This window comes from Coenobita brevimanus, chromosome 14 (genome assembly GCF_032717465.1).
Source record: "Coenobita brevimanus isolate Jiangsu-jjx chromosome 14, ASM3271746v2, whole genome shotgun sequence".
Lineage (NCBI taxonomy): Eukaryota > Metazoa > Arthropoda > Malacostraca > Decapoda > Coenobitidae > Coenobita > Coenobita brevimanus.
This window is the reverse complement of record NC_136967.1, coordinates 10,334,898-10,361,824: the sequence shown is the minus strand read 5'-3', so window position 1 is coordinate 10,361,824 and position 26,927 is coordinate 10,334,898. Positions and strand designations below refer to the sequence as shown.

General features: G+C 42.5%; 1 protein-coding gene across 3 annotated transcripts in view; it reads left to right on the top strand.

Annotated features, from left to right (window-relative positions):
* The window catches only part of beg (malonyl-CoA-acyl carrier protein transacylase beg), a 96,162-nt gene extending 69,581 nt beyond the window's left edge, over positions 1-26,581 (top strand). For all 3 annotated transcript variants that reach the window (XM_080287295.1, XM_080287300.1, XM_080287291.1), the window contains 3 exons: positions 1,241-1,458; positions 9,101-9,220; positions 25,837-26,581. In XM_080287295.1, coding sequence (XP_080143421.1) covers positions 1,241-1,458; positions 9,101-9,220; positions 25,837-26,112 — 614 coding nt within the window. In that variant the 3' untranslated portion in view covers positions 26,113-26,581. The remainder of the gene's footprint in view (positions 1-1,240; positions 1,459-9,100; positions 9,221-25,836) is intronic.
* The last annotated feature ends 346 nt before the right edge of the window (positions 26,582-26,927 follow it).

The following is a 26,927-nucleotide window of genomic DNA, read 5'->3' as shown; positions in this document are numbered from 1 at the left end:
GTGCCATAGAAAACCGCCTCATACAAATAACTAAACCTATGGGAAAAATGCGATTTGGTTCTGAACATTCACCCAAAGTCCCCCTTTTCACCCCACTTTTCCCCATTTTTCCCCACTTTACACACACACAATCAAGCAATCAGTCATTTCTGTGGCAAAATACATAACAATAGGCACAAAAAACGGGAGGGTGATCACATAACGAGCGGTCTGGCTACACACTGAGCAGGGCTTGAACGGCGGGTGAGAGCTAAGGTTCGCTTTCTAGCTGCTAGGGGAATTTGCCCGTGCATTTCAAACCTTGCTGCGCCCGCGCCATAGGTATAGTTCACCTTGCTGTGTCATAGAAGCAAGCGCCATAGGCTTTTTGACTGTATATCACTGAATTGAAGGGGCTAAGGGTACGTACAGTTCAGGTTCTGATGTGTCTGAGACAACAACAGTAAAAATAGTATCAGTTACCATGAATATAAGTTGCCTTTAACAGGCAACATTGGTGTTCCTAGTCATTGATTACATGAATGTGTGAGCACACAGTTCATTGCTTCTATTTTAACTTCAAACCATTCTTCCACCTTATTTTGCATATCCCTTAACCACATATAAACAAGTAACATTTTCTTTGCAGTGTATCGAATGTCTTATAAACATCTCCCTAAAATGCATAACACATAACCATTTTGCCCATTTAGAACCATAAGCCAGACAGCATGCATCTAAAGTTCCCCCAGAAATACCTCTTACAGAATCTGAAATTTCGAGTGTGAACGTTAAATACCTAGCCAGACCATAATACAGTCAGTTCTTTTCATTACAACAGTAACAACACAGAGAACAGCTCTGTGTACTGGTATCCCTCACACTATGTAGCACACCATACAAACGGTCCTTCTGTACAACCTCTAAGAAAGAGATTTGAGAGTGCCTGTTTGAAGTAGCCAGATGTAAGCAGTCCACCAAGCACTTTAATACGATCTAGTGGTAATAATAGTAATGACAGTTGTGGAAGCATAACAATTTAGTTATTTTAAGCAAAAATTTGTAGAATGGAGTGTTCTCTAGAATTAGTTTTTATCAGTTCACCCCATCCTTGATGGGAAATGAAGTCAGGATGATAACTGATGATTGATGATGTCAGTGAAAATGATGACTTTCCATACAATATTAGTTCTCTAAGTCACTGACTTATTTCAAACAAATTTGATTTTACAAATTTAATATTACAATTTTTTTCTGGTAGCAATTCATTTGGTGAAGGTGCGTGCCGAAGCCATGCTGCTGGCATCAGAGTTGACTCCAAGTGGAATGATGACAGTTATGTATGGGCCCAACTCCCGCCTGGGATTTGCCTGCTCGGTGGCCAAGGAATACTGTCAGCGTAAGGGACTCCCAGATGTTGACTGTCGCATATCCAGCTACCTATACCCTCACTGCAAAGTTATTGCTGGTAATGATGAGGTAATTTGCTATCTTTAAATTTCTGTTCACTGCTGCCATACTGTTGGGTGTAGGTGATAGCAACCATCATCCACACACTCGATGCAGCCTATGCTGCTTACTACTTCTTTCACCTATATCGTTCTTTTTCTGTGTCTCCCCTCCTTTCTTCTTCTTTCTCCCATCCCTTCTGTCACTTGTTACGTCTTTTCTTTCCACTTCAGGTGGCAGTGCACTGAGAGGCAAGCATGCTGGTGTCCTGTAACATAGAAGCCTGTTTACAATGCTGTCTGGTAACCAGATAATGGGGTGATGTGGAGCCTACTGTGGTGCCCTTGTTAACTAGGTGGAAAGATGCAAATGCAGCATCCATGCAGTAACCAAACCTTCACTGTCTTCCCCGTGCCTCATTGAAGTAAGGTGCTATCTACCACATGGAAACATCAGTTCACTGCATGGGACAGTTGCTTGCCTGCAGTAGAGGTGTCTGCTCAGCCAGACCAACTGGGGTTACTCAGTAACAACTGCTACTGCTATATTGTACTCAGTTCACTGTAGCCAGCCATAAAACTGCTATTTCTCCTATCATAGCTATATCCAGCCCATCAAAATATCCAGCAATTTTGGCTCAGCTCTGTGAAAGCAATGTCCAGCAAAGTTATGCAACATCCAGCGCTGAAACAGGAAATAACTGGCAGTTCTTTGCAATATCCAGCTGTGAGGTGTATCAACCGGCTCGTATGCAGTAGCCAACTGGCACCCAGGAAAATCCCACAGCACTAAATACAGTATAGTGAAAGTCCTCCCATTCGGCATCTTCAGGACCAAGCAGGTGCCAAAAGAGCAGAAACTGCCAGGTGACCAGGAAAATCTGCCAAAAAGTTTCTGGCAATCATGGTCGGTCACCCCAATGCAATCACAGTGTCTAGCAAGTATTATTGGTCAACCCTAAGCACTAAATCAGCCGTCTCTTCCTTACGGTCGTATATAGTGGAGGAGCTCACACCGAAATCTTCCATTATCTTCTTCCTAGGAACACCCAACTCCATTTTTTTCAGATTCAATCTTCTTGGTGTTAGTCAGCACCTAATGGGTGCATTTTTTCACAACACCAGTAGGCTTTCCACTAGTAGAGGCCATAGTGCAACATGAAAACGAGAGGATGACCGTAAAATAGCACGAAAAAGTTTCCAAATTTTCTAATGGTCCCACTCACAAAGCCAGACACTCATGAGTCATGATGGCCGACGGCACATGCAGTGTTGGCAAGCAGAAATCTTAAGCACCAAGCTATAGGTGAACTGTTCAAACACTCACACTAAATTGGACCGCAAAATGAGCTAGATATAGATGAAAATCTAATATTTATTGGCACTGAATTATTATGGATGTGGTTGAAAAGATTAGGAGAAGTACACTGAGGTGGTTTGGACATGTGGAGAGAATGGAGAATGAAAGACTGACTAAGAGGGTGTATGTAGGTGAGGTGGAGGGAGGGAGAGGGAGAAGTAGACCGAGGATGAGGTGGAGGGATGGAGTTGAGAGGTATATGAGGGAGGGGGGGGTGAGTTGGGGGGAGGGGAGTCAAATGGTGGGTGACAGAGTGACTTGGAGGCATTTTGTCTGCGGCCACCCTTTGCGGGACTAGGGCGTCGGGCTATACAGTGCTCGTCAGAAGTATGGAGCGCCCTGTGTCCCTCCTGAGAAACAAACCTTTCAACATTGAAAAAACATATAAATAATGCATTTTATTTACCTTTAGTGCTTCGTAGGGTAGCCTTTACGTTTCTTCACGGACCTGAGACGTCTTGGAAGTGAAAGGGCGAGGCTCCTGAGGTGCTGGAGGGGTATTTTGTCCCAGGAGCCACGAATGGCGGCTTCCAGCTTAGGCAGAGAGCTCATGTCCTTCCCTTGGAAACTCTTCTTTACGAGGTACCAGAGGTTTTCAATCGGGTTGAGGTCTGGGCTATTTCCTGGCCAGTCTGTCATGAATGATACCTCGCAGTCACGAAGCCAATTGGTGACCGATTTGGCCTTGTGAGCAGGTGCACCGTCCTGCTGAAACACTCGTGCACCTGTTAGCTCGAAGGAGTCTGGTAAATGATCACACAGAAGCTCCAGGTAAACATCCTGATTCACTCTGAGGTTCTTGGGAAGTACAACAAGATTCCCCAAACCCTTCCCTGAGAAACAACCCCATACCATGAGTGAATCTGGATGTTTAACTGTGCTTTCTACATACCGTGGGTCAAGTGGGTCACTACCTTTGTGTGCTCCTCTGTTACAGGTAACACTAAACGTTGCCTCATCAGACCACAACACTGACAACCATTGCTCCTCACCCCAGTTTAGATATTCATTAGCGAAGGCAAGCCTACGAATTCTCTGGCTGCTAGAGAGAAGAGGCTTTTTCACAGGCCTGTGACTTGTGTAACCAAGCTCATGCACCCTACGAGACACTGTTCTCACTGACACCTCACCAAACACTTCCGGGTTGCTCTCCTTAATTTTCCTTGCACTCACACGAGGATTAAACTCCACTGCACGTTTTAAAACATTAACAGACCTTGGGGAAGTTTTCCTAGGCCTACCAGACCTCGGTTTCTTTGTGGGAACTTCACCACTGTTTTCCTCCCGAAACCGCGCACACCAACGACGCACTGTCGATCGTGCCACACCAACCAATTCACTAATTTCCTTTGTCTGGTGGCCTGCCTCCTTTAGAGCAATGATCTGGGATATGATTTCACTCGATAGTTCACGGGTAGGTGCCATAACAAAGCTTTAAAGGCCAAAACACTGCGGGACACTCGGTAAAAAATGGCTCAATTTGAGAGGGACACTCGGCGGAGTTCCTCTCTCTCAGGCAGCCCGTGGGCGACTGAGGCGGGAACCAACCAGCGTGTCGGAAGGCCTCAGGCTACCGTTACGTCATGCTCGGAGCTCAAACTTGTGGCTCAATTCTTACCCCCAAAAATGGGTGATTCTTTTTGGGCCATAAGTATTGCGCGCCCGGCGTACAACGCTGAATACTTCTGACGAGTACTGTAGATAGATAGATAGACTAAATTATTATGAAAAGTGTTAGATCTAGCTCTAATAGCACCAAACTGGCCAATCGGCTCAGCATATGTGCCGGAAGAGCAGTGAACTTTCATAATGGGATTATTGTATTTAAGAAAACTGCCAAAAGACTGGAAATACCGTAAGACCAGATGCCGAATGAAAGGACTTTTACTGTACTGTATCATTATTGTATTGTATTTTATGTTTAGTTTTTACCTTTTACTCATGGGAAAGTACAGTATATATTTGAGATAGAGGGTTGAGACAGATAGTAATAAAGTATCCAGCTTGACACCAAATGTTGAGTCGATGGGGGGTACTATGTGGTACAGTATCTGATGTTTCGCTTTATTTAGCATGGGGTTGACTGAATTACACCGGAAAATTGAGAGTTCACTGAACAGTAATTGCTCGATTATCCAGAAGCTCCATATCCGAACATTAGGCCCTGGCTCTATAATTTCCACATCCGGATTTCTTTGTCTGTATCCAAACATAAAATTTCCAACTTCACCGGTTGGGTGGCCTACAAATTCAAAAAACTGGTTGGGTTGCCAGCTGACCTCTCTGGCCAAACGCAGGTGATAGACTGCAACCCACCAGCTGAGTAAAAGTGTCTGTCTGCCTCCTCACTGAACAGTCAAAGACCCCCAGCCACCTGGATCACTCAGACGGTACCGGTCGCACATGAGTAATGCAGACCCTAACCCACCAACAGAGCAAAAATTGCTGTCTGCCTCCTCACCGAATGGTCAAAGTCCCCCTGCCCCCCAGATCACTTGGATGCTTTCGGCCACGCATGAGTAATACGGACCCTAACCCACCAGCTAAGCTAAAATGGCTGTCTGCCTTTCCACCATACGGTCAGTCCCCTGGCCGCCCGGATCACTCGGACGCTACTGGCTGCGCACGAGTAATACAGACCCTAACCCACAATCTGAGCAAAAATGGCGGTCCGCCTCCTCAGTGAATGGTCAAAGTACTCCAGCCGCCTGGATCACTTGGACGTTCTCGGGCATGCACAGCTATCCGCCTCCTTACCGAATGGTCAAAGTCGCCTGGCCAGCCGGATTAATCGGATGCTCCCTGAGGCCTTGATGTATGGGGATCCATTGTTGCTGTCCTGTGGCGACATTTGCCTGGCCAAGCAGAATTGACCCTTGCGTTCACAGGACAGTTCGGTGCTTTTCCATGTGTGCTCATAGCCAAGCATGGGTAGAGACACGGCAGCTTTGTGTTCACGTGTTGGTACTGCACCTCAGTTCCCACCTTTGTCTCTCATGAGTGTGGACGTGCTTGGCTGAGTTGTAACCATGGCAGTTTCCATTGTTGCATTTGTGGTGGTTCCCTAGCTGCTTCAGGCCTTGATTTTCCTTATCAGCATTCTCTTGTGTATGATAATAGCCCCACCACAACCTGAGAAACAAAAGAGGAAGATTTTGACTCTGGAGAAAAAGCATGAGATGATGAGCAAGGTTGACGTGGGCTGGAACACGTCACATATCCTGTGGGAATATGATGTGGCCCGTTCAACTTTGTTTGATATCAAGAAATCACGGGACAAGCTGACTAAGTATGGACATGACTACGGTGATGGCACTCAGAAGGGCGACAGGAAGGTGATGTCTCAGCCCTGCCACGCTGCCATCAGCCAGTCAAACTGGTTTGGTTTTGCCAACAACCAGGTACCAGTGTGCTTGTATGTTGGACCAAGTTGAAGGCGGCAGCGGAAAAGTTTGCACACCTACAGTACACAACATGCATGACTTCAAGGCATCTGAAGATTGGCTCTTCCTTTTCAACATGGACGTACTGACTGTAAGACACATGGCAAGGCTTTGGACACGACAATGGAGTGGAGGATGTTGAGCCATTTTGCCTGAAAATGCAACGCTTGATTGAGGACAAGGGCCTTGCTCTCGGTCAAGTGTACAGTGCTGACGAAACTGGCCTCTTTTACCGCTCCTTGCCCACCAACACCTCAGCAGAATAGAGGGAGAAGACTGTGCCTGGTCGGAAGGTGTCCAAACAGCATGTCTTGGTTTTATGCTACACAGGCTGGACCGCCTCAAGCCCGTCATTGTTGGATGCACAAAACAGCCACGTTGTCTCTGTGGGTTGATGGATAATTGCCTCTTGTGTGATACCATTCTGTGAAGGCCTGGTTTACCTGTAAGATCTTCAGAGACTGGTTCCATGGACACTTTGTCAAGGAGGTTTTCCATTACCAAACAGAGAAACTTGGTATCTCTCGCAGCCAGATGAAGGCACTCCTGATCCTCGACAATGTCACTGCACATCCGTCCGAGAAGGAATTGGCTGCCGACAATGGTCATATCAGGTGCATATTTCTACCACCTAATTCAGGTAATGGACCAACATGTTATTGTAGCAGTGAAGAGACTGTACTGTCAGAGAGTCCTGGACAAGGTGATGGCAGTGCTAGAGGACGAGAAGGGGTCGACAGACATAGGACGTGCCGCACAGACAATGGAAAATCTTCGGCATCACAACATCAAATCAGCAGTGTTCAGGTGGGCGAATGCTTGGAAGGATGTCTTTATCAAAACCCTTGAAAGTGGTTGGACTCGTCTCCTTCAGGGATACGAGACTTCGTAAGACTTTGAAGGATTTGACGTGGATGATTTTCTTGTCCACATACAGCAGGCGAGGATATAAATGTCGACGACGTGAGGGAGTGGTTGGATGACAACGGTGGCAATCCTGGTTATCAGGTGTTGTCTGATGAAGAGATTGCCGCTGCTATCTCTGCGGGACCAACAGAGGACAGCGACGTGGACAAAGACCCTGATTATGAGCACCCCACCACTCCATCACTCCCACATCTTGGTGCGCTGTGTGCCAGCATAGAGCAGGTGCTTGAATATGCTGAGCACCTGCACAGCAACAGGGAGCTGGTGCTACTGAAGCTGGTGATGGATCTGCTGGCAGTCAAGGACACTGTCATCCTCCATCAGAATCGTCGCACCTATCTTCAGATCAGAATCAACTCCTTCTTCACTACTGCCATTCCCACACATATGAGCCCATTCTCCCCACCACCACCACCTTGTCCCCATTCTTCACTCTCAGACCCAGAACCGAGCACATCAACAGCCGCTGAGTCACTATTAGACGTGAGCATGCGGCTGTTTTCAGATTCTCCTAAGGTGGGTAGGCCTCCATCACCTTGCTGCACATCCCCACTCATCACCCAGCTCCAGCGGATGGAGGAGGAGGTGTTTGACATTTCTTAAACTGTACACCGGCTGGAGGCTAGCGGGTTATGATGCGTGACTCCCGTTCACTGGGTGGTAAGAACTATGGATTTTCTTTTTTAATTTTTATTGTTTATGCATTGTTTTCATATTGTCTAGCATACCTACAGACACGTTAATCCCGTAAGGGGTGGCCGCAAACAGATCGCCTCCATGTTGCCCTGTCCCCCACCATTTCACTGCCCTGTTCCCAGCTCACACCTCCCTCTCTCATATACCTCTCCACTCCATCCCTCCATCTCATCCTTAGCCTCCCCCTACCTCCACCTCACCCACATACACTCTCCTCATCAGTCCCTTACTCTCTATCCTCTCCACGTGGCCAAACCACCTCAATGTGTTTCTCCTAACGCTTCATATCAATCCACATCCACACCACAATGCTCCCTCACATCCTCATTTGTCAGTCTGTCTCTCCATGTGACTCCACAGGCTCCTCTCAAATAACTCATTTCCACTGCACTCACTCTTGACTTCTGTCCCTTCAACAAGGTCCAAGCTTCACTTTCATATGTTAGAGTTGGTATCACAATACTGTCATGTAGCAACTTTTTCACTTCCATGCTCACTTCCCTGTTTCTTATCAATGCTTTCAAGGAACCAATGTGTGTTTTGATGTCTAAATAGCTAAAAGACCGAGGAATACTGCCACAATTAGGAAGGGTACTGTACATAGAGGTTGGACATAGGTAGGGTATAGGTAGGTAGGATATTGCTCCGTATCCGGATATACCGATGGCTCTACTACATTAGATAATCGAGGGATTACTGTATTTATTTTTACCATTTTGGATATTGCCACAGTTAGTAGCTAAGTATTCTAGAGCAGAATGTATGTAGATAAACTGTATCAAGCTAATAAAGATCCTCTCACCCTATGTGGACATGGATTTATGGGCTGAAATAATAATGATAATTATAATGGTAGTTAAGCAGTGTAACCCTCTAGCTGCTAGTCTTTTCCCTCATTTCCATTAAATGATTAGCCATTAACTAGAATGAAATGCAAAAGTAGGCCTGGAGCAATAAAAGAGGAACTCTAATATAGGTACTGATAAAAAGATACTGTACCCAATTATATTTTTAATGCAAGGGCTAGTAAGATGGATAATATACTGTTAACACTAGTAAGTGATTTGAAGTATTACATAAAGTATAGAAACTGATACTGGTATAGCTTTCTAGTTATCTCACAAAATCCAAATTTCTAGGATGCCAAATATAAGAAGTTTTACTGTATTGCACAGAGTGTATGATATTCAGTTGTATCCCTACAGCAGTCTCTTCTCTGTAATTAATCTTAGCATGACTTATTTCAGGCACTTGCTTTCATTGAGCAAAATAAGGCAGACTTCAGACTGCGCCGACTAAAGAGACTTCCAGTGTCTGGGGCATTCCACAGTGACCTCATGAAATCAGCAGTTGAGCCAGTTCGAGAGGTTAGTTCACTCTGCCCACAGAAATTATTTACACTTTTCTTGTATATGCCAGGTGGTTGAGTTATGGCTAGAACTCTGACCTCAGAGAATGATAGTCATATAACTATTAATTGCTGTTTATGAAATTTCAGCTTATATTAAAGATACATGTGAAGGTGGGGGCAGACCTTATGAGGCACTTATTACAGTGCTCATCTCTGTAACATAGGCCTTTCAGCCTGTAGTGAGCTATTCACCTAATACCATGGAATACAAGGCCTTTGCATCATCCAGGCTACCACAGTTACCTCCTCTAGGTGTTACCCTAGGAACTCATTTTACCTATCAACCCACAAAGTGTGGATGAACACCTGAGCTGGGTGATACTAGCTGCCTGCACTAGGATCTGAACCCTGGCTGTAACAGGCCACAATTTCGCAGTCAGCAATGCTAGCCACTCAGTGTAAGTGGGGGCGCCCATCACCCACCCACTTAGTGTAGTGGTACTCTGTTTTTAGGGTAGCTCTACACTGAGTGGCAAGCCAAATGATTTCCTGTAAACCAGGAATCACTGACAACGCTGGGTGGTAACCATATAACTAACCAACACGTGTTCCCTACGTGACAACATGTGGGTTGGCAGAGGGTTAGTGCCCCTCCCCAGAAAACAGTTAACTAAAAATACGAACAAGAAACCTCAGACCAGGACTGACCGACAGGTGACCACTAAGGACCAAGAAAAGGATATGGCACGAATTGCAACATGGAATGTAAGGGGTGCAAATGATGAGGTGAAAGAGAGATTGTCCAGGTGCTTGAGAGTGCATAAGTGGACTTATGTGGATTAACTGAAACTAAAGGCAGAGGTGAGAGTGTAAGAGAATGGGAGTATGGATGGGGTATATATGTGACAGTGGGTGAGAATAAGAGGGCAAAAGAAGGAGTGTGTATTGTTGTGTGCAAGAGGAGGAAGGAGAATATAAGAGAGTATGGATCAGTTGGCTCAAGGATTGTGTGGGTAAGATAGAAAGTTGGACTACAAATGTGGGTGATTGTACTTTTGTATGCGCCAATGCAAGATTGTGCAAACAGAGTGAAAGAAGAGTTCTGAATAAATGTGGAAGTGTGCATGGAAAAGTTTGAAAGTATGAGAGAGTGCTTCTGATTGGAGATAGGAATGGAAAAGTAGGAAATATGAAGGTGGATGGAGTAGTTGGTGAGTGGGGTGTGCCTGCAAAAGAAGATGAGGTCATTTGTGCCAGGAGGGGGTTGGTGACACAAAATGATCCACAGGTATACATGGTGAGTGAGGAGAAGGATGGGTGGTGAAGAATGAACAGAAGACAGTGGTTGATTATGTGTGTGTTGATAATAAAATGAGGTGTTTAATTGATGCAAGAGCAAATAGAGGTTGGGGGAGTGGACTTTCTGACCACCACTTGGTGGAGGTGAGAGTCAAGGTTCAAATGAAATGAAGGAATAGAAGAACGGAAGGACAGAGGGAAATAGTTCATAGAAGGAGGGTGGAAAGGTTACAAGAGGATGGAAAAAAGGCAGAATATAAGAGAGAAGTGGAGGAGCGACTGGGTAAATATGATTTGGAGCAGATGGGGGACGTGGAAGGTGTGTGCAAGATATTCAAAGAAGAAATCTGTGCAGCATGTGAGGTGGTGTTTGGGGTGAAGAGAAGACGAAAGGGGGCGCATAGTAGAATGATGAGGTGAGACAGGCTGTGACACAAAAAAAGGAAGCATATAGTGAGTGGACGAGAAACAGGGGTGTGGAGGAAGCTGAGAGAGAAGGGAGAGTTATATGTAAAGATGAAGAGAAGTGAAAAGATTAGTAGGAGAAAGTAAGAAGAGAATGGATGAGGAATTTGGAAGGAATTTGAGTGTAAGTGGAGGGAATAGAAGAAAATGTTCTGGAAAGAGGTAAAGAGAGTTAGACAGGGTGTTAAAGTTAGTTCGGGAGTGAAAGATAAAAATGGTAGATTACTAGTGGAGAAGGGAGAAAAAGTGAGCAAATGGATAGACCACTTTAAGAAACTGTTGAGCATAAAGAATGAAAGTAATGCAAGTATAAGTGGCTGGGAAATGGCCGGGAGAAGGAGGGATGTGACAAGAGAGGAAGAAATCAGTAGGATGGAAGTTGTGGAAGCAATGAAGAAAGTCAAAATGGGGAAAGCCCCAGGAAATGAAGGAGTGTGTGGTGAAATGCTGAAGCATGGGGGAGAGACAGAAGTAGACTGGATGTGGGAGATGTGCAGATTGGCCTGGGAGGAAGGTAAAGTCCCAAAGGATTGGAAGTCAGGTATAATTATTCCCCTGTACAAAGGAAAAAGGGAAAAAGAAGTGTGTGGTAATCTTAGGGGCATTTGTCATCTTAGTGTAATAGGAAAAGTATATTGTAGGATACTTATTGACAGAGTCAGGGAAATAACAGAGGAATTAGGTGGAGAAGAACAGGGAGGTTTTAGGATGGGAAGAGATTGTGTAGATCAGACATTCATTTTTAGGTCTTTAGTGGAAAAGTTTCTAGAGAAGGGAAAGACGTTGTATGCAGCCTTCATGGATTTGGAAAAAGCATATGACAGGGTGGATTGACAAGGATTGTGGAAAGTATTAAGAAAATATGGAGTAAATGGGCAGTTACTGAATGCCGTGAAGAGTGTGTATGAGGGTGCTAAGGCTGCAGTGCGTGTGGATAGTGAACTGAATGAAATTTTATATTTGATGGTTGGATTGAAACAGGGATGTGTAATGTCTTCATGGTTGTTCAGTCTGTATATGGATGGGATTATAAAAGAGACACAAGCTAGAGCAGTGGATGTTGGAGTGGCCCCAATGAGAGAGGGCAGTGTGTGGAAACTACCTGTACTGTTGTTTGCAGATGATGATGTGTTGTTAAGTGACAATGAATGAAGATGAAGGGGAGCTGCAAGGCTTGGTGAATGAGTTTGGGAGGTGTGTAAGAAACAGAATCTAAAGGTGAATGTGGGGAAGAGTAAAGTTATGGTCTTCGAGAGAAATGAAGGCACTGAATGTAGAGTGAGGTGGGATGAGGAGGAAATGGAAAATGTGAGTGTGTTTAAGTACTTGGGTAGTGTGCTGAGTACGGATGGAAGTTTAGAGAGTGAAGTGCTTGAAAGGGTACAACAGGGAGGAAAGATTGCTGGTTCTTTGAAAGCAGTGATAAGAAGTAGGCAAGTGAGCATGGAAGTGAAAAAGCTGCTGCACGACAGTATTGTGGTACCAGCTCTTAACACATGGAAGTGACGCTTGAATCTTGTTGGCAAGACACAGGTTAAGAGTGAGAGCAGTGGATATGAGTTATTTGAGAGGAGCAACTGGAGTCACATGGAGAGACAGACTGACAAAAGAGGAAGTGAAGGAGCACTGTGGTGTGGATGTGATAGGAAGTGTTAGGAGAAATACACTGAGGTTGTTTGGCCATGTGGAAAGGATGGAAAATGAGAGAATGATGAGGAGAGTGTGTGAGTGAGGTGGAGGAGGGGGAGAGGGAGGGGGAGGCTAAGGATGAGATGGAGGGATGGAGTGGAGAGGTATATGAGAGAGGGGGGTGAAATGGCGGAGGACAGGACGACATGGAGGTGAACTTATGGAATTAAGGTGTCTAGCAATTGATAGATAGATAGACGTTTATATATTTTTAAAAATAATTAAATAAATAAATGATCACTGCAGAAGTTGTTGATATAATACTTTACACCAAAATGTGTATGGCAATATATCATCATCATCATCATCCAGACCTCCTTTCCCACCCAAGGACAGGGTGAGGAATAGCATTGTCCAGACAGCCAAAATTTGCCCAGTCCAATGGGCCACACTTCCATTCACTCATCATTCAAGCCTCCGGAATCCTGGCTCCATCGGATACACCAAAAGCATTCACCACGTTCTGTAGCTCCACATAAACGTATCCGATTGAGCAATACACACACACACACACACACACACACACACACACACACATACATATGTACATACAGTAAGACCTCACTATAATAGACTAATTGAGACCCAAGCCATTCCAAAAAAAGCGAAATTCCGATAAAAGCGGCATCCGGACTTCCCCCTGCTAACCCAGACTTTTTCCAATATATCAGACATCAGTCCAGATTGCACCAACAGTTTTTAAACTGTTTTCACTACCATTGCAGTAATGTACTGTATTTTACCTTCACTACAATAATCAAATGGTATAAGATATATAATAATATTGTACTGTACACTGATAAACATGTTTTTTATTTACGTTATTGTGATGAACATAGCTGAAGTGGTCAGGCAGTCCAGACTGCTTCTGGCTTTATCAGACTTTTTCTGATATACAGGTAAACCCTGGTTTAACAATGCAGTTGGTTAAGTAAAAACCCATCGATAGGCAGGGTATCATATATCAGGGTAGATTTAACACATAAAGTATAGGGATGCATTTTTGAGCCTTGGGTTTCCCCCTAACCAAGTTTTAAACCCACCCAGATGAGTCCAAAAACAAGTTTAAAGCTATTTTAAATGGCCTAACAACAGTAAAAGAAGCTAACCTATGCCTAACACCTGTAAATAACTCACCAAAACCATAAATATATTCTGAAAATCATAAAATATAAGTCTGGAAAAAATCAAGCTTACTAAACTGTACGCCAAAATGACAATGTTCACCCTACCTATGCGTAAAACACATTAATCTAAGTCTAAAAACAGTTTGTAAATCAACCTAAACACACAATTTGTCTAAAATAACATCAAAATCGGTAAAACAAATTCAAAACCCATCGTTAAACTGGGATTTGACCATTGTTAGGCGGGGTAGGGTTGTATTTCTACCCCCATCGCTAAGGGGGGGTATCGCACCTAGGGGTATCATATATCGAGGTATACTGTACCTCTACAGGAATTTGGTCTGGTTGCTCCTCGATTCCGATAAGAGCAAATTCCGATCTATTGAAGTCTGTTATATCGAGGTTTTACTGTATGTACATACGTACATACACACACACACACACACACACACACACACACACATATATATATATATATACACATATATATATATATATATATATATATATTTACAGGCGTACCACAGTTTAATGATCTAATTGGTTAGGTAAAACCCCATCGTTAGGCGGGGTATCATATATCGAGGTACTTTTAACATGTATTTCAGTGTGGGCCGTTTACCAGCCTTGGGTTTCCCCATAACCACCTCCAAAACCCACCCAGATGAGCCCAAAAACATGTTTAAAGGCAATCTAAATGGCCTAACAGTTGTCAGTGAAGCTAACCTAAGCCTAACACCTGAAAATAGCCCACTAAAACCAACAAATCAAATCTGCATATCGTCAAAAATAAGTCTGGAAAAATCAGACTTAGTAAACTGTTCCCCAAAATGACAATGTTCACCTCACCTATGGTTAAAACACATTAATCGAAGTCTAAAAACAGTTTATAAATCAACCTAAACACACAATTTTAGTCTAAAATATCATGAAAATCGGTAAGAAAAATCAAAGCCCATCATTAAACCGGGGTTTGGCCATCGTTAGGCGGGGTATGGTGCCATTTCTACCCCCATCGTTTAGCCAGGGTATCACATCTAGGGGTATTGTATATCAAGGTATTACTGTATGTGTGTGTATATATATATATATATTTACTGTACTCACTTGATGTAGTGCTGCCCACTTCCTTAGCTTTTATCACTCTTTTTCTGTGCCCGCCCTCTCTTCCTATTTCTCCTATCTTTCCTGTCACTTCTTATTCCTTTTCTTTCCTTTGCAGGTGGCTTTACATTGAGTGACAAGCCAAATGGTTTCCTGTAAGCCAAGAAACCATTTACAACGCTGGGTGGTAACCATATAACCAAACCATACGTGCTACCTACATGTCAACAAGTGGGTTGGTGAAGGGTTGGTGCCCCTCCCTGTAAAACAACTAACTCAGTGTCAAATGGCCACCCTTTGCGGGATTATGGTGTCTGGCAATAGATAGATATACTGTACATATATACAGTATATATATATATATATATATATATATATATATATATATATATATATATACACTGTATATACACACACAGTAAACCCTCAAAGATCCGGACTTCAAAGATCCAGATTTTGCGAAGATCTGGACCATTTCTTGTCATATTTCCAATTTAAAACATAGGCTACAAGATACACAATTTACTAATTAAATTTTACGAAAAAAATATTTGTACACATTATTATACTATCCTATTGATTTTATACTGTACTAAATTTAATTTAAATTTTATCGGTTTTCCGGTATCCTTTTGTGAGGCGTGCCTTGAGGGGACAATGAGCTGAGGCAGTTGACCAATTGTGAGTCGTGGGAACACATTGACTGAGTGAAAGCACAGTTTTCTTTCTTTACTCTTCCACCATGGCTCCAAAGCGCAAACATACGGTGCTAACCATAGGTGAAAAACTTGAATTACCTGTATAAGAAAAATTAGAAAAAGGTGTACCAGTGTCTCGGTTAAGTGAGGAATATGGTGTTGCAAAACAAACAGTCAGCGATATAAAGGGAAACAAAGCCAAGCTTTGTGGTTTTGCTGCCAAGGCAGGTGGAAGTGGAAGTGCAGGTCCCAGTTCCCAAGTGAAGCATCGTTTTGAGTGGACTCTGATTAAGAAGTCAGAGGCACCCCCACTAGAACCTGAGGATGAACAACAGAAGTGACACTTTGGCAAGGTGAATATAAAAAAATAACTTTTTATTTTTATTTTGCATTAAGTTATACCTAAACCACCATAAGTTTTCTTTCATACGAGCAAATTTATATAATTTCTGGAAGATACGGATTTTTCGAGATCCGGACAGGGTTATAGCCCCAATTAGTTCGGATCTTTGAGGGTTTACTGTATATATATATATACAGTAACCCCTCCAATATCCGGATCAATAGAGCCATCGGTAGGTTCGGATATTGGTTTCGTCCGGATATTGGGCCCCAGCTTATGGACTTGTACTTACGGACCCTAACACAGAGAAACACCTATACAACTCCCTCCGGACATGCATAGCACCTATTTAACACCCAAATCACACCAATAAGGCACATAAATGACTGAAATAAATGCAATAGAAACATAAAATGTGGGTTTAGAAGTATGTTCATACATTAATAAACATTCTGGTACTTATGGACTCTAACCGAACCTAACCTAACCGAACCTAACCGAACTCTGAAAAACACATTCCTACTGCACATGCATGAGGTAAGTTTAGTATGGAAAGAAGTACAGTATGACACTTTCTGGTAAGTATAGTATGGGAAAAAATACAATATGAAACATTCTGGTAAATATAGTATGGAAAATAGTACAACATGAAACATTCTGGCTACTTACAGCAAGTCCCTGGCCACCTCGATGAATAACCGCCTCCTCTCGGACTCTGACGGTAAGAACGATTTCCTGAAGCACTTGCACTACACTCTTCCTGAAGTCTTGCACTGAACTTAGTCACTAACACACAAAAGTCCGTTCTTTTCACAGTGTTCACTTTAGAACAAATAATGTTCCATTAAATTTAAGTGTTGCACATTAACTTTTCCCAAGTTTTTTTAAGTTTCCAAAGCCAAAACAAAGAAGGTTAGTTACGTTAAATTTCTTTTCTACTTAGTCTTTTCTCCCAACTTGAAAACCTTAACACAACACACCGTTTTTTTCACTGCACAACACTCAAAATTCCCGTGTGGTCTAGTGGAGAAGTTCTTGCTGTTTATTCACTGTCAGAGCCCGAGAGTATCACTGGCAGGCGTCCAAGGGGTGCATCGGTGGGTAGTGGTGATGGCGTACCGACTACAGAAGACTCTGAAGACAGCCGCAAACTCACGTCGAGCGGTGACTCCACTGTAGCTGATGTGCTGGGCTGTGGCTCGGAGCATGAGGGCCTGTCTTGGGGAGGCAACGGAGTGGAACTAGGGCTTGGCACAGCGGGGGTCACGGGCCTGAAAAACTGTCAATCGTTGACTGACGCAAGGACCGACGATTCTGGCGATTGATGATGCGCTGCCGGAAAGCACGCACTTCCTCCACGAGTCCCAAGGGCCCCATCTCCCTGTCGCAGTCCGGGTGTTCCAGGTAGTCTAGGACAAACTCTAGATGTTCCCGGAGTGCGCTCAGCTTGGGGATGGCTGGAGTAGTGTCCTGCTGGGCGGAGTCTGCATCATCATCGCCTTCGTCGTCGGAATCTTCAAGTTCGGGACTGACACCAGCAACCGAAGACGCGCTCTCGATATCAGACAACGTCTGATACCCAGGATCGCCCTCGTCGTCGTCCAACCACTCACGAACATCGTCCACATCAACATCGTCGCCGTGCGTACGTAGCCGTGCATGGAAGTCATCCACGTCAAACCCTAGGAAATCGTACTCCACATCCGTTCCGAGAAGCAGACGAGACCAACCATTTTCAAGAGTTTTCACAGGGACTTCCTTCCATGCACTAGCCCAGTTGTACAGCGCAGACGATGTTGTAGCGGCGAAGGTTTTCCAAAGTCCGCTTGCCTCGAGTGTCACGTCCTTCCCTGCGCTCGTCCTCGTCCTCGAGAACCACCATCACCTCGTCCAGGAACTTCCGACGGTACAGGCGCTTTGTTGCCACGATCACTCCTTGGTCCATTGGTTGAATGAGAGCAGTCGTATTAGGTGGCAGAAACATGCACCTAATACGGCCATTCTCAGCAACCAAGTCCTTGTCGCATGGGTGGGCAGGTGCATTGTCGAGGAGAAGGAGAGCCTTTACCTGGTCGCGAGGAATTCCCAGTGTCTTCGTCTGGTAATGTATGACCTCCTTGACGAAGTGATGGTGAAACCAGTCTTTGAAAATCACAGCTGTGAACCATGCTTTCAAAGAATGGTACCATACGACAGGAAGGACATCCATCACCCCACGAAGGCACCGAGGCTGCTTTGCACGGCCAACAATAACGGGCTTAAGCCGGTGCATGCTGTTAGCATTGGCACAACACAAAGCAGATATCCGTTCCTTAGAAAGCTTGCGGCCAGGTACACGCTTCTCCGTCTCATCGGCGAGAGTGTTCGTTGGCACCGAGCGATAGAATGGGCCAGTTTCGTCAGCGTTATAGACTTGACCGAGAGTGAGGCCCTCCCTGTCGATCAAGCCTTTCACCTTGTGCCGAAACTCGTCCACTCCATCCTCGTTAGCGTCCAATGCTTCGCCATGTGCTTTACGGTTAGTAAGGCCATGTCGTAACTTGAACGCGAAGAGCCAACCCTCGGATGCCTTGAAGTCAAGGGCGTCGTGAAGCCTTGCAAACTTCTCAGCAGCAGCCTTCAGCTCCGTTCCACATACCATCACACCAGCTGCACGTTGCTGTCGATACCAAATCAACGTGGAGCGGTCGATCTCTGCATACTTGGGGGTAAACATAACCTTCCTCTCCACGTTGCGTTTGCTTCTCGACGAGAAGTCAGCCGTGTACTGCTTGAGCTTGTCTCGGGAATGCTTGATATCGAACAAAGTCGACCGGGCCAGGTTGAACTCGCGGAGAATGTGAGAGGAAGACCAACCCGCATCAACCTTCTCCAATATCTCCCGTTTCTTCTCCAGAGTCAACACCACTCTCTTCCTTTTCTCAGGAGGCGGGGCCATCATCACACACACTAAGAGTACGGCAGAGAGCAGCAGGAGGCCTTGCAGCAAGTACGGCACCACCACAAAAGCGAGCACGTGGGCAGCCATGGCGAACAGCGTAAGTCTTGTCGCGGTGAGAGACAGGCGGGAAGTGGGGAGGATGCAGCGGCGCTCTATCGGACGTCGGAGGAATGACGAACCAAAACAATGCTCTCACGCGGCGCGCGCGGCAAGTTCAAATTACGGACGGCAAAAAATTGATTTTTTTTTTTTCCAATTTTTTTGGATTTTCGGACCATTTTGGGAATGTTTGATCCCAGGACGATAAGGTTCGGTTAGTGGGGATGTTCGGTTATTGGGCGTCCGGATATTAGAGTGATTACTGTATATATATATATATATATATATATATATATATATATACATATATACATATATATATATATATATATATATATACATATATATATATATATATATATATATATATATATATATATATATATATATATATATATATATATATATATATATATATGTAATATACATATATACAGTATATAATATACATATACTGTATACATATATATATATATATATATATATATATATATATATATATATATATATATATATATATATAAAATACATATACATATATATATATATATATATATATATATATATATATAATTATACATATATATATATATATATATATATATATATATATATATATATATATATATATATATATATATATATATATTATATATATAATATACATATATATATATATACTGTATATATATATATATACATATATATATATATATATATAATATACATATATACATATATATATATATATATATATATATATATATATATATATATATATATGGATATACAGTCAAGTTGCCTAAGGCACAGTTAATTGGTTCTGGACCGCGCCTGTGCCATAGAAAACCGCATCATACAAATAACTAAACCTATGGAAAAAATGCAATTTGGTTCTGGATGTCAACCAAAGTCCCCCTTTTCACTCCACTTTTCCCCATTTTTCCCCACTTTACACATGCACACAATCAAGCAGTCAGTCAATGCATGTACTGTGTTACAATATGTAACAATAGGCACAAAAAACAGGAGGGTGATCAGATAACAAGTGGTCTAGCTACACACTGAGTGGGGCTTGAATGGCGGGTGAGGGCTGAAGTTGGCTCTCCAACCTCCAGGGGAATTTGCCCACATGTTTCAAACCTTGCCGCACCAGCGCCATAGGTATAGTTAATGTGCGTGGTTCATTTTTTTGGGTTTGGCACCTTGCCGTGTCATAGAAAACCATGCCATAGAAGCACACGCCATAGGCAGCTTGACTGTATATATATATATATATATATATACAGTAATCCCTTTAAGACCCGGATGCCTAAGTCCCAGACATCCTAAGTCCTGGACATTTTGAGCCTGGGTCCAGAAATGTCCAAAAAATGTCCAAAGGCAAAAAACAAAGCCGATAAAGGTTCATCCCTACTCTAAATTTGCCATGTGGTGACGAACAGCTGTGTTTTGGCACATAGTTCTGGCGACGCCCACTAGAGCGCCCCTTCATCCTCCCCAGTTCCCGCCTACCTACCGTTGTGACTGCACGCTCGTCGCCATGGCTGCCCATGTTCTCACTTTTGTGGTGGACAGTGAATAAACTGTAATACCTTACCACTAGACCACATGGGAATTTACAGTGTTGTGCAGTGTTAAGAAATAAGAATTCAGAGTGCAAATGATTAAGTGCATCTGCAACACTGGCATGTTGCAACTGGCATGGCACAAGTAAGAACAGAATGTGCAGTGTTAAACAGGTATAATTCACAGTGCAAAGGAGTAAATGCAGCGCAATACTGGATTACTGTACGTGCTTCAAGTGCACCTTCTACACTGTCAGAGCCATAGAGAACGCAGGTTAATCTTCGCGACAGCCACAGACATGTCGTAAGTACCCTATACACTGCTAAATATTTTCCATACTCACTTCTAATTTCTCATTCTTTGGTTCCATTTCATTTATTTCATGGTTTCTGTCCCTTATATATTTGCATAGGGTCTTAAATAGATGCTGTGCATGTCCGGTAAGGAGTTATTTAGGTGGCTTTCAAAGTTATGTTGGGTTGGGGTCAATAATTACCTGTCCAGGGGGATTTTTCCCAAGTCCCGGACAAAACCAAGTCCCAAACATGCCTTTGGCTCTATTACATCGGATCTTGGAGAGATTACTGTATATGTGTATATACAGCCATGCACCTCTCAGCGTCCATGATACTTTCTGAAGAATAGGATGTTAAGGGATCTGGACGTTAAGTGACTACCATAACTTATGCACTGTACTGTATACTGTATATTGTACTATATATACAGGTATACTTTTCCTTTGTCTCTTGATACTGCTATCACTTGAACTCATACTGCTAAGTTTTGGAGCTACAATGTAACGTAAGATTCGGGAAAAAATTTTTGGTTTTTGTAAAAAATAGAAATACAGTAACTGATTTTTATATAAATTTGATTTTTATTATTTAAATTGATTTTTTTCACCTTTATGAAGACAATTTTTTTGTACTAAACCTTTGCCATTGTTAAGTGAAACCATATTTTGGTATCAGTTTTGGGAATTTTGTTAAAAGTGTACCATACAGGGTTGTTTTTCCTCCCACTTGCTGCAATGCATTCATTAAGCATGATTATATATCAAAGTTCAAATAAACAAGCTTACAAAATGATAATGTGAACGGAAAGTGGGAGTAAGCAAATGCACCAAAGGCTAGCACTCCTTGGTATGTGGGAGGTTACTCATGCTGATGAATTACTGTGTCAGATAAGGATGAAAGTTGCCATCTTGTCTTTTATATTTTGTCAAATTTGGATCATAATCATTAGATTGAGTCATGTTACCTTGTATTCAAAGAAGTGTTGTAGACACTGAACATCTATCTGTCTATCTATCTATTGCCAGACACCATAATCCCGTAAAGGGTGGCCATTTGACACTGAGTTAGTTGTTTTACAGGGAGGGGCACCAACCCTCCACCAACCCACTTGTTGACACGTAGGGAGCACGTATGGTTTGGTTATATGGTTACCACCCAGCGTTGTAAATGGTTTCTTGGCTTACAGGAAACCATTTGGCTTGTCACTCAATTTAAAGCCACCTGTAAAGGAAAGAAAAAGAATAAGAAGTGACAGGAAAGATAGGAGAAATAGGAAGAGAGGAGGGCAGGCACAGAAAAAGAATGATAAAAGCTAAGGAAGTAGGCAGCACTACATCAAGTGAGTGGATGATGGTCGCCACCACCTACCACAAATAATCACATTTATTCTTATTATCAAGAAAAAAGCATTCTTCCCTGTGTTCAGCATTTGAATATTTGCCTTGTAAAAGAAGGCGGTGGTTCTCAGGTGCCTGACTTGATACAGGATCAGTACAAGAAGCCTACAGGACAAGCACACTTGATGCATCTGTACAAAACACAAAGATCGCATTCTCTATCTTCTTCCATTTCACTGTACTGCATGAATTTATTTTAAAAACTCCATTTTGATTACAGTCATGATTTCTTTCACTCATTTAAATCAGTTTAAATCATATTTTTTAAATAATTTAATTTAAATCAAAACAACCCTAGATAGTGTAGATTGTTGTGTAAACCTGATGCAAGGATACATTCGAAAGCAGCGGTAAACATGCGACTGGATGCAGCTGCCTGCGGTTGGTGTTGATGATACTGTTATACGGTAAACATTTTACTGCATTTATGTAATCAAGGGAAAAGAAGAAAAATATTAAGACATGAACAATATTACAGTGTATGTGTATAGGTTATACATGTACTGCATATTGTATGGCTGGCAGCATAACTGTTTTGTTTTGGGATGCTGGCTGGCTGTCACAGCATCACACAGCAACACTGGTTTGCACCCACATACACTCGCCACGTCCCGCTCTTCGGATGGGTTTTTTTATTGTTATTATGTTCTTATGGGTCCCCGGACATTAAAGCAAATGGATGTTGTGCAGTCGGACGTTGTGCGACACATGACTGTATACGTTTGGAGAGAGTGAGTTTGTGTACATATACCAAGGCATCTGGATGCGAGATATTTAATGTTCTGCGTCAAAGAATATTCAGCACAAATGGTAAATATGGTTGAACAGTGCTCGAACTTCTGCAAATTGCTGTGAAAAGTTTAACTTTTACTCCATGGTCACGGCTCATTTCACATGAATGATTGATTTTTTCAGTGAAAAAAGCAGAATTCAGTCCTAAGGCCACTAGCTTGAATTACAGTCTTGTGTCTTACATGCATGAGTTTGAATTTCCATAAGGCAGCTGGAGGTTTTTCATTGTGTAATGTCACCAGTTCTTTAATTGTCTTATCCTCGGGGATTTTCTAATCGTATTCTTGCTGTCTCCTGATGACAGATTTTTCAAACAGGAGGGTTCAGATATAGCCTACAAAACCAAGAAATCCTTTCAGTACAAGGTCCTTCCTCAAATTTAAGTTAAATAAAGCTGACCAGTAACAGTAACAGTGAGCTCTATAAAGGCCATCACCTAGATTGACAGAATTAATGCTTAGGACTGTGGTTGCCAAGCCATGAGCCTCAACATCTTACAATAGGTAGTATGGCTCTGGCTATTACGTACCTGTTAAAATTTTCATATACAGTAGCTACTAATGTGACAGAGCACTGAACCTTTCTTTACCAGTTCATAGTACAGTACCTTTATGTTTCTAAATGGTAATATTAGTGCACTATCTTATGGATTTGTTTATAGGCATTTTGTGTGATAATTCACAAAGTTTTGCAGTATTAATAGTTTGCCATTGCCTAACGTTGAGTGCTGGTTGTCTGCTAAGACCCCTTTAATTTTGTGCAAGTAAATAATTGTACATTCCTTTTTATCTGAAGTTATGCATTCAGGGAGATCAGGTTGGGCATTTGTTCTGTTTACTGATGTAGTGCAATTGCCATGTTCTATCTATCTATCTATCTATTGCCAGATGCCTCAATCCCGTTTGGGGTGGCCACAAACAAATCGCCTCCAAGTCGCCCTGTCCCCCGCCATTTCACTACCCTGCTCCCAACTCACACCCCCCTCTCTCATATACCTCTCCACCCCATCCCTCCATCTCATCCTCGGTCTCCCCCTCCCTCTTCCACCCTCCACCTCACTCACATACACTCTCTTCGTCAGTCTTTCACCCTCCATCCTCTCCACATGGCCAAACCACCTCAGTGTGTTCCTCACAACGCTTCCTATCACATCCACATCAACACCACAACGCTCCTTTATATCCTCATTCGTCAGCCTGTCTCTCCACGTGACTCCACAGGCTCCTCTTAAATAACTCATTTCCACTGCTCTCACTCTTGACTTGTGTCCTTCCAACAATGTCCAAGCTTCACTTCCGTACGTTAGAGTTGGTATCACAATAATGTCATGTAGTAACTTTTTTACTTCCATGCTCACTTCCCTGTTTCTTATCACTGCTTTCAAGGAACCAGCAACCTTTCTTCCCTGCTGTACCCTTTCAAGCACTTCACCCTCCAAACCTCCATCCTTACTCATCACACTACCCAAATACTTAAACGTACTCACATTTTCCAATTCCTCACCATCCAACCTCGCTATACATTCACTGACTTCACCTCTCTCAAAGACCATCACTTTACTCTTCCCTACATTCACCTTTAGGTTCCGTTTCTTACACACTCTCTCAAACTCATCCACCAAGCCTTGCAGCTCCCCTTCGTCTTCACTCAACAACACAGTATCATCTGCAAACAACAGTACAGGGAGTTTCCAAACACTATCCTCTCTCACCAGGGCCACTCCAACATCCACTACCCTACCTTGTACCTCTTTTATTACCCCATCCATGTACAGATTGAACAACCATGGCGACATGACACATCCCTGTTTCAAACCAACTTTCAAAGAGAAAAATTCACTTAGTTCACCATCCACACGCACTGCAGCCTTCGCACCATCGTACATACTCTTCACAGCATTCAACAACTTCCCATCTACTCCATATATTCTTAACACTTTCCACAATCCTTGTCTATCCACCCTGTCATATGCTTTCTCCAAATCCATGAAAGCCGCATACAACTTCTTTCCCTTCTCTAGAAACTTTTCCACTAAAGATCTAAGAATGAATATCTGATCTACACAACCTCTTCCCTTCCTAAAGCCTCCCTGTTCTTCTCCAACTAATTTCTCTGTTCTTTCTCTAACTCTGTCTATAAGTATCCTACCATACACTTTTCCTATTGCCATGTTACTCCCATATAATTTTTTGACAGCTGTTGGTATACTGAGTTGTGGCAATCCCAACTTGATGCTGCCCATAAGGGTCTAATTCTAAGAGGTGGTTGGGGTTTATTTTTTAAATAATGCCACAAAGAGGTCTGCAGCTGGTTGCTCTTGCTTTAAATATCTGGATTAGGTAACCAAGGCCTAGACAGCTAAACTCCTGATGAGGCAGTAATTGATTGGATGATGACTGGAGTAATACTTTTATTTTATTTAGTTATTAAATTCATTATTATTATTTTTTTTTTTTATTTTTTTTTTTATGTGCTGTACAGCACTTGTGGATTTTATTTAATTGTTGACTTTTGATGCTTGAATATATTGCTGAATAAAAAAATAAAAAAATCAGTGATAGGCAGTATGAAAATCATACTGTAGTAATACTGTTTATACATCAGATTATTAACAACATATCAAAAGCCTTGCTTATTTTGTTTCCTGCTTCGAAGTTGCTATAATGGTGGGTCAGCATGTTCTAGCGAGAATTCCTGCCTCATGATATATTGTATCCCATACATAATGAGCTTCATACTGTATGATTTGTAACAGGGATAACTACATGAGTTCAGAGGGATGATAAAATATTGGATGATTGTGTATTTTTCAGATTCTTCGGAAACTCCACATTGAAACCCCCTTAGTTCCAGTTCATTCAAATGTGGATGGGAAACCATACAAGAATGAGGCACACATCATGAAACAATTGCCTAAGCAAATTTGCTCACCTGTAAAGTGGGAGCAAACAATGCATGTTCTGTATGAAAGAAATGAAGGTGTAACTTTTCCCAGTACATATGAATGTGGCCCAGGTACATCATTGAGAGGGATTTTGAAAATGTGCAATGCCAAGGCCTGGGATTCATGTTCAAGTATTGAAGCATGATGTATCATTAGCTCCAGGAAAGTGTAAAAAATTAGCGTTTAATTTTTATACTAACTGTAACAGAAGTATGGTAATAAATGTATATTCTGTACCACTGCTGTATGTTATCAATAGAACAGAGTCTGCCAGCAATTATGAAAATTTCATACATTTCTAACTGCGCATGGCACAAAACCCAGGTTTGTTTGGTCATTATCAGTGCCTAGCATAACACCTTGCTTATTAGTTTCATGTGTATTTTTTTAGTACTGCATGAGAAAGGAAAATGAATGTTGTGTAAGTAATCTGTACTGTAACTGTATACTGTTACTGTAAACTGAAGGAAGCTAGAGAGAGAAATCTGTGACAGCTTGGGTAAACTTATGGGTGTGGAAGGAGTGATGCTGAATGAGCACAGTTTGACTGCAGGATAAAGAGAAGTTTTATCATTTGTGAAGAGATGAGTAATATTATACTGATTACTTGTTAAGGGATGAGTATTTGTATCCCTAAACCATTTCAAGAATATCTCTGTATTTTTTAATCAGTTTGAAGTTGTATATTTGAACAAAATCATCGTTAACATGCTAATTTCTTTTCCACCTGAGGTTGGGGTGGGATACTGTTCAGAATGCAAGGATGGAAAGCAAGACAGAAGCAGAACTGTCAACTGTATGCCAAGTGAATTAAGTCAAACATGCTTTCACTCACCATTCAGCACCCCAGAAGCTTGGCTGTACTTCACAGGCACGGAAGGTGGCTGATGCCATGAAGACATTGATACAGTCCTAAACCATGGTCAGAATGCTAAGTGTATAAGGGGATGGCATGAAAGT